The 8,727-nt window shown below is 37.2% G+C and overlaps 1 protein-coding gene across 2 annotated transcripts; it reads left to right on the top strand.

Moving 5' to 3' along the window:
- Positions 1 to 398: 398 nt before the first annotated feature.
- Positions 399 to 8,234, top strand: LOC308283854 (uncharacterized protein). 2 transcript variants are annotated; one of them, XM_080724356.1, is made up of 8 exons: positions 399 to 530; positions 1,329 to 1,436; positions 2,730 to 2,745; positions 2,840 to 2,964; positions 3,389 to 3,442; positions 6,461 to 6,476; positions 6,745 to 6,809; positions 7,862 to 8,234. In XM_080724356.1, the coding sequence occupies exons 1-8, from the start codon at positions 422 to 424 to the stop codon at positions 7,873 to 7,875; spliced, it is 507 nt and encodes a 168-aa protein (XP_080580482.1). In that variant the 5' UTR covers positions 399 to 421; the 3' UTR covers positions 7,876 to 8,234. The 2 variants fall into 2 exon arrangements, with proteins under 2 accessions (XP_080580482.1, XP_080580483.1); XM_080724357.1 differs by lacking the exon at positions 2,730 to 2,745 and having other exon boundaries at positions 1,329 to 1,440.
- The last annotated feature ends 493 nt before the right edge of the window (positions 8,235 to 8,727 follow it).

The following is an 8,727-nucleotide window of genomic DNA, read 5'->3' as shown; positions in this document are numbered from 1 at the left end:
CAACTCATTCTTATGACTTCCTATCTTGCCAAGCTTTATAAACTGTAGATTTTTTTAAAGAGAAAACAATAATAAAAAAATAAAAATAAAAATAAGCGAATATTCGACTTTGGTGAACAACGTCGTATAGTGACTTTGATATTCTAATATTTGGTGAATGCCCTAATAGATACCAGGAGTATCTATACTCTGACTCAAGGACTGGAATTGAGTACTTTGTTCACCACTGTGTCATTGTTGTGTTTCAGATCGTTTCAATTCTTCAGTTTCTCTCACAGTGAGTCCAGACAGAACTCAACACTTCATCAGTGAGTCTGTCACACTGACCTGTGAGGGAGACTCAGAGCGATTGACAGTGGAGTGGCTCGGAGGAGACTGGACCGGGGGCAATGGGGGCATACAGTGTTCATATGCCAAGAACATGACCACATGCACTATCAGCAGAGCCTATGCAATCAGCAGTGTGTTCTGGTGTCAGTCTAACTCTGGACTGAAAGAGTACAGCAATGCTGTCAACATCACAGTAGGCAGTGAGTCCTGTTCCTTCATTCTATCTTACAATACTGCAGCATTCCATCAACTCTGGCCTAGAATTATTGAATGCTTTAACTATTGAAAAATAGCAGATATACAAGCTCACAGCGTGGCACCGAGTGCCGCGCTGTGAGCTTGTAGATCTGCTCTTTTTGAAAAACAATGTGAAAATGTGTGCAAATCTTTGAATATAATGTATTTTTAAAGCGAACGTTTGTAACTCAAATTTTGCTTCTGGGTGGTCTCTGGAACTAAATATGTTGAGATGGGGGTCCGTGGCCAAATAAAAATCATTTTGGGGGTCCTTCACATGAAAAGGTTTGAGAACCGCTGACTGAGCTCCAGTTAAGTGAAAAGGACCTTTTCTTTGATGATGGCTGGCCAGATTGCTGACATAGAAACATAGGTTTTTCCAAAAAACCTTTGAAGGATTCAAAAGACACTTATAGAATCGGGTCAAAATTTTAATTTTCACGGTTTTTCAAAAAATTGCAGATCTACAAGCTCGCAGCGCAGCACTCGGTGTGAGCTTGTATATCTGCTATTTTTCAATAGTTAAAGCATAAAATAATGATACACAATAATGTGTACCCATTCTGAATGGGTTAGGGCAAGTGATTAGCTTTGGTTAAAATAAGTGTTAAATAGCTCCATATTCTGATAGTACTCAATGCTATAGTATAAAGTGTTTGTTCAGTTACAGGAGGTGCAATGTCACTGAATCACCTTTTCTTTAGACAGCCTGTCATAGCACAAAACGAGTTGATCTACTACTAATGTACTTAAATCCATAGATCCTGTGGGAAACGGTTCTCCACTCGCAGTGGGTCTGACTGTAGGACTTCTGGTTGTGATTCTACTGGCCGTCCTGCTGCTCCTGCTGTGTAGACACACATCTAAAGGTGAGTATAGCCTACTACTACATTAGATGGAATACATCTAGATCAGGGGTGGGCAACTTTGATGATGGCGAGGGCCACTATATTTCCAGGTTCACTCCAGAGGGCCAAATTGCATATTGCTACGTCCTACTTTGTCATTCTAGTATCTCAAAACGCATCGCGCTGCGATGCGTTTTGAGCTTGTAGATCGGCTATTTTTGCTTTTTTTGAATTGGAATCGTGAATATATATTTTTTTAATTTCTTAATTGGAATCCTGAAATGTAACGTTTTGATTTAATTTCAAACGCATTTAGTTATATACTCATGTTAACTTTATGAACCTAAAAACAAATACATTGGACATAAAAAAAAATACATTTTAATACTACTATACTAGTCATTAAGCTGCTAATATAGACTGACGGAATTAAAGCAGTGCATGTTTGGAATTATAACAGGTGAAATGTATAATATATTCAGTATTCCGATATTAACCTGCGGGCCGCATTAAGTGAAGGTGGGGGCCGCATGTGGCCCCCGGGCCGCCAGTTGCCCATGTATGATCTAGAATTCTAGATTACAGCTTCAAAAAGTGACATTTAGTTAAAACTGTGCTGTTGATATGAGTGATGATTTAAAGGACCTACACCATGAATTTTCACTTTTTCTATTTTAAAACCTTTTTTTGGGGTCCCACTGGCACCTTCTATCCTCACAAAGTCCTATTTCTGTACATTGTGTCTTTCTCTGGTTTTGGGAAGACAGAGATGAAAAGCTTTCCACAGGTTCTCAGAACAGTGCTGTTCTGAGAGTTGATCCGTGTGACGTCACACGGATTCCCGTTTTTCTTTCAGAGTCAAAAAAAATAAAATTCAAAAAAAAAAAAAAAAAAAAAAATCAATTTTTTTTTTTCAAAAAACGTTTTTTTTTTTCAAAAACGTTTTTTTTTTTCAAAAACTTCAAAAAAACTTTTTTTTTCAAAAACTTTTTTTTCAAAAAACTTTTTCTTTTTCAAAAAACTTTTTCTTTTTCAAAAAACTTTTTTTTTTTCTGGAAAAACCCCACTAGTAGAGCTAGAACAAACAAAAAGAATGGTCAGAGTGTTTGTTGAGGGTTAAAACCTGTCTAAGACTCAATTTTGAGCATATATTTATACAAAAAATATAGTTTTAAAAGCATGGTGTAGGCCCTTTAACGACCTTTTATAATCACTTTCACTACACTCAGTAACTCTGTAAAATATATACTCATTATTATAGCAATTTAAAGGTGCAAAGCTTTTATGGTACAACTTTTTTTCTTTTATTCACAGATCAACGTAGTGTCAGGTAAGTGTTACTAAATATTAGTCGTCACCATGACAGCAGTAGATTACATCTTTGTTTATACTTAATTTCTGATCAATATGTCTTTTACCTACAGACTCATTGAGTCTGGGGTAACCAATCGGGGCACAGCTGCAGACCACGGGACCAATCCAGGTCCAGCAGATCAGAGGACCAATCCAAGTGGAGCTCCTGGTGATGTGTACTGTTCACTGCAACGCGGTTAGTCTCTGAACCAATCATGAAGTTCTTCTGACAATGATAACTGAAACTTGAATTGAAATGATCTAATACATCTAATTGAACCACTTAAACCCCATGTGGTTGACTGGAGTCCCTCTGGGTTCTATAGTACTAGTGACTTTTCTGTTTTCTGTTATTGTCGGGAGGGCATTTGCAGAAAATAGCTGATCGAAAATATATGTGGTAATAAGGATACTGGGGATTAATGGGGTAAATCTTATGTAGAACACTTAGAATTTAAAAAGGACACTTCTGACTAATTTGAATATTAATGTTAAAAATAATGTTTGATTTGATCAGTTGTGTTTACTTTTCCTCATTAGCAAAACAATCAACTAAATTAAAATATTATTGAAATGACAAAAAATAAGCACCGTATTAATGCTAATTTCTTTACCTTTAGGCAACAACAGTGTCTATGAAGCAATCAAACGCCCTGATGGAAATTATGAAAATGGTACCGTATATACTTTTTTTAAACATCCAATCAAATGATTTTAATCTACATTCATTTGGTGTTATGGTGGAATAATTAATGTTAGGAGAGTCATTTATTTGCAGGTTCAGATGAATTTGATTTGTTAGAAACGTTTTAGCGCCCCCTGCTGAGCACAGTAACTTTTCAGTGGGTTCTGGGTTTCTGTTCATAGGACAGTTTTGTTGATTGTGTCACCTCGTTTAGTGCTTTAAAGCACAAAGACTCTTTGGTAGAAGTCTGGAGTTGTTTATTTACCTTCTCTGTTAAATGGTCCATCTAAAACAATTAGAATATTTTGTAAAAGTAAATATTCTTGAAACTTTGCACATTCAGTGAATTATTCCAATTTTAAAAAGAAAAATATTCCTTTTTTGTTAAAATGTAGAATCTTTATGGCATATAGCTCATGAATATCAAAAGTCCATTTCAAAATATTACAATATTATTACACAAGACAACTCAAAACAAGGATTTATAACAGAGAAATGTCAACCTTCTCAAGTCAGAGTTGCTTGAAGTCCAGTGGGAAGTTTCCGAAGTTAGTTGATTTGGGGTGTTTTTTTTTTTTTGTTTTTTTTTTATAGATGGGCGATGTACAGTGTATCACTCAGTTACACAGATTAAATTAAAGGACAACTTTGTTTTTTTTTTACAACAAGGGTTCATATTTTAGATTGTAATCAGAGAAAAGAAAAAATGTAGTGTTAAAATGTTTTCATTTGCTTCGTTCTTTTATCACATTTACCGTGCTAAAATGTGGGGCGTGCGTACACATGGGGGCCAGAGATTCCGTTAGCCGGTATTTACCGGCCATTGGCCGGTTAAATGTTTCATTGGCCGGTAATTATAAAGTCCACCGGCCACCGTGGCCGGCTGGGAAAATGACTCTTAGGCTATTTTATCATTTAATCTTATTATTCACATAATTATTTGTCTAAAGTAGTAAAGCTACAACCATTAAAACCTATCATAATTTTAAATTTGTATCATTTCTGTCTTCTGTGAGTCTGACGACAGCGGAGCTGCTTCATGCTGCGCTGTTAGAGGTGGGACTTTCGCGAACGAATCAAGTCTTTTGAACGGCTCTTTGAAATGAACGGTTCACAGTAGGGAGCCGTTCCTGAACAGTGGTGGGAAAAGCACGCTAGTCTTTTGAACGGCTCTTTGAAAGGAACGGATCCCAGAGATCCGGCTCACTTCAAATAGCCATAAATCCCATCTCTATGTTACGTGCATGAGCTTCAAGCTCACAACAAGTCGAAACACGCATCGCTGTGAGCTTGTATGTCTGCTATTTTAGACACGCACACGGCCTTTACGGAGCTGTGAAACGTGATGTGTGCTTCTCCGTAATACGGAGAAGCACACATCACGTTTCACAGCTCCGTCAAGTTGGTAGCCTTACATTAATCTGCTCCTGCAGGACTTCTGCAGGGAGCCCTGCAGACATCCCCCCGTCACAATGCAGAAGTCCTGCAGGAGCGCATTAATGTAAGGCTATCAAGTTCCTTTAAGTTACGTCACGGAGGTCTACAGCGTGGTTTTAGTGTTATAATCAGAACAGAACTGGGGTTCTAGACCAAGCTGGACCCAGAGTAGACGATAATGAAAAAGGGACCCGAACTCTGTGGAATCGTGGATATTATAATGACTTTCTGATCGCATGGATGTGATCCCATCGTGGTCAAAGCAACAGAGGCAAGTTAGTAACCTTCCTTGCACCAACATAACATTAACAAAACAAAACAAATGTTGTGTGTTTGCATATTAAGGTTTAATGAGACGGTGAAGCCAAAATCATATACAATTAACTTATTAATTTGTGGCAGGGCGCGCAAACGGTTCGCTTGTGTTGCGCGCCCACTTTAACCTATTCACTTCTTAACATAAGTAGTTAGGATATTATTTTGTTAACTCAAGAACAGATTGCAATTGCATCTGTGATAAAGAGCAATTAAGGAAGCCCAGCGCTAACATAAAATGGGGTAATTATTATGTGGACCATGCACATACAGTATCTCATCTGCAAACACGCGTGACGTTCAATATAATATGGCCGATAAATTAATTGATTGGCCGGTAAAATATAATCCTGCCGGCCACGGTGGCCGGCCCCAAAAATGCCTAGCGGAAACCCTGATGGGGGCATGCGTACAAGTTGCTAAATATGTATTTTTAGACACAATAAGCCAGCAGTTTCTTTATTGCTATTTACAGTAACACTTCTAGCCCCCATACCGGTATGTCACATCCAACCAAGGTTGCGTTATATCTTGGGAATGAGCTTATTCTGTGTAAAATGACATAGGCTATTTAGCCACTTGTACGCATGCCCCAGCCACTGAAATAAGAATCTCTAAAACAATAGAAAAAAGTAAATGCAATCAATTTAACACTAATCTTTTATATTCTTTAATTACAATCTAAAATATGAACCCTTGTTGTAAAAAACTAAAGTTGTCCTTTAATGATCTACAGGCAGACAGACAGTTACAAAGGGTTAGAGGGGCAGGAATATATGAAATATCTAAAAGGGCCTTTTTGTCAAAATATAGAAAATAGCAGACCTCCAAGCTCACAATGTGTCCCAGCGCGACGCGTTGTGAGCTTGGAGGTCGGCTATTTTCACTACTTGCATTCATGGTCTGGAGAGGGCACTATTTTACAGGCGGATAAAAGGGCAGGGGCTCAAGCCCCCTTTGATGTCTATGTGTGCACGTGCATGACGGGTATTGCATAACAAAGTAGGACATGCATTCTTTAGTTGCATCACTCCCAGCTCCTATCCCAAGTAGATCATTTCTAATCACATGTGTGATGCAACGTTCTATCTCACTAATTGGAATAGTTTCATCATGACGAGGTTACTAAACAAAAAACAACCCAATCAAGCCTCTACTAAAGGGTCCTATTACTTTAACATGAAGAAACTGGCAAATAACTTATACTGTATCATTTCGATTCAAATATGTATAACTTCTTGTTTTTAATTTACAGTTTCAGATTATATCACGTAAGTACTCTCTCTATTCATCAACATGACAGCAATAGATGACATTTTGTTTACATACATACATATAAAATGTATTATTATTATTATTATATATATATATATATATATATATATATATATATATATATATATATATATATATAAATATGTATGTATGTATGTATGTATGTATGTATGTATGTATGTATGCATGCATGCATGTATATATATATATATATATATATATATATATATATATATATATATTTTTTTTTTTTTTTAATTACAGGCCCATTGAGTATGGGGTCACCAATCAGGGCTCAGCTGCAGACCAGAGGACCGATCAAAGCGGAGGTACTGACCATGTGTGCCCACTGCAGCATGCTAATCAGGCCAATAAGGACACTGCTGACAACTGGTTCTAATTTGAATAGAACTTAATGGAATTAAGCATTATTGAAATAACAATTATAAGCTCCACAACAATTATAAGCAAGTGAACCATCCTGCCTGGGATTTTTAAACAACAACCAGCACACTGATTATCCCGCTTATTACACAACATGAATTGACCCATTTTTTTCTTATTTCCACATAACACAAAGGTATATTATTAATGACAGTTCAATGTTGAAAATGGGTGGTTCTCTCCTTTAATATCAACAAAACAACGGACATGATGGACATTTTTTAATTCAGTTTTAAATTGTTACTCATTTCGAGAAGCAATTTTGTTATCGGAAACAGTTAATCTCTACAACCAGAGAGAGGTGTCATTTCAGAAGAAAATTGGGAGTTTTTCACATTTGCAGAATAACCTTGTTGGAAAGCTTCACATGAACACACTTGTGTAATGTCAAATTGGAAAATTCAACTAGATTGGAAAACTGTGTTCTCATTTCTCATACTCAATCAATTGTGTTTGTTGAGAGAATTACAACTGATCAGAGATATGTGTGATGTGTTGAGATGGAACTTAATGCATTATAGATTGAGATGTTAAAGGAGTAGTTCAGCCCCAAAATCTTTCTATTGATTACTCACACCACGGGGACTTGAGTTCAATCATATGTTTAGTTTTTTGTCACTTTCCTAAGACAATGATTTGATTTACAATAATTTTACCCCCATTGATTCCGGATTGGGTCCCCATCCGGAATCAATGGGGGTACATTTACTATAATATGTTTTTTGTCATAGGAATGCGACATATACAAACACATATTATTGAACTCAAGTCTCCATGGTGTGAGTAATCAATAGAAAAAAAGTCATTTTGGGGGTGATATGAGCAACTCCTTTAATAGATTTGTTCACAGTCCAGGAAATACTACATTTCACACTGCATCTTCAATGACACAGTATCCTTTTTTAATATTGACTGTAACTCTGTTTCATTTCTTTAGATACAGCCGTGTAGGAATACCCGACACTGCACATGTGGATAAAGACAAATGGATCTACTGCATACCAACATTATGCCGCGTTGTGAACTTGTAGATCTGCTATTTTTTTTTTAAATCGTGAAAAAAAATCTTTGAAGGTTTTTTGAAAAACTATGTTTCTATGTCAGTGGTGCTCTAACCCTAACCCTTGATGTGAAGGACCCCAGAATGATATGTATTTGGCCACGGACTCAAAATATTTATTTCCAGGGAACCCCCCAGAAGCAAAATTTGAGTTACAAATGTTCGATTAAAAAATACATACATTCAAAGATTTGCACACATTTTCACGACTTTTCAAAAATAGCAGATCTACAAGCTCGCAGGCACTGAGCTTGTAACAAGTCACATGTCTCACACACACACACACACACACACACACACGCACGTGCACACACGCATGCGCACGCACACACACGCACGCACGCACACACACACACACACACACACACACACACACACACACACACACACACACACACACACACACACACACACACAGTCGATGGCTTTCAAATCAGCCTTTCAACCCTGTTTTCCCTCAACTTTAGATCAAGGTGAAGATTATAATCGTTGTACTGCTTAAATGCTACATAATATTTGTGGGTTGTTTAATGCTAAAATGTGAAGTAAGAGAAATGTACAAACAAGACAGGTTACCACACACTGAGGCACACAGATTGCATGCTGTGATATATAGAGACACACTCACATGGGGAAACGTATTTGGCCAAAGGTATGGCACCTGATCGATCCCTACAACCCCACCCATCAGATCAACTAAACACAGGGAAGCTGACAGAACCCTCGCTAAAAACCCCAGGACA

This window comes from Nannobrachium achirus (assembly GCF_963921795.1).
Source record: "Nannobrachium achirus genome assembly, chromosome: 4".
Taxonomy (NCBI): Eukaryota; Metazoa; Chordata; class Actinopteri; order Myctophiformes; family Myctophidae; genus Nannobrachium; species Nannobrachium achirus.
The sequence above is the reverse complement of the archived record's forward strand: the minus strand, read 5'-3'. Positions and strand labels throughout refer to the sequence as shown.

Bases quoted from the DNA above. Each gene is read 5' to 3' on its own strand.
- LOC308283854 (XM_080724356.1), top strand. From the start codon at position 422: ATGACCACATGCACTATCAGCAGAGCCTATGCAATCAGCAGTGTGTTC. The intron at 531-1,328 runs GTGAGTCCTGTT...TTAAATCCATAG, and splicing joins TGTCAACATCACAGTAGGCA to ATCCTGTGGGAAACGGTTCT. The intron at 2,965-3,388 runs GTTAGTCTCTGA...CTTTACCTTTAG, and splicing joins GTACTGTTCACTGCAACGCG to GCAACAACAGTGTCTATGAA.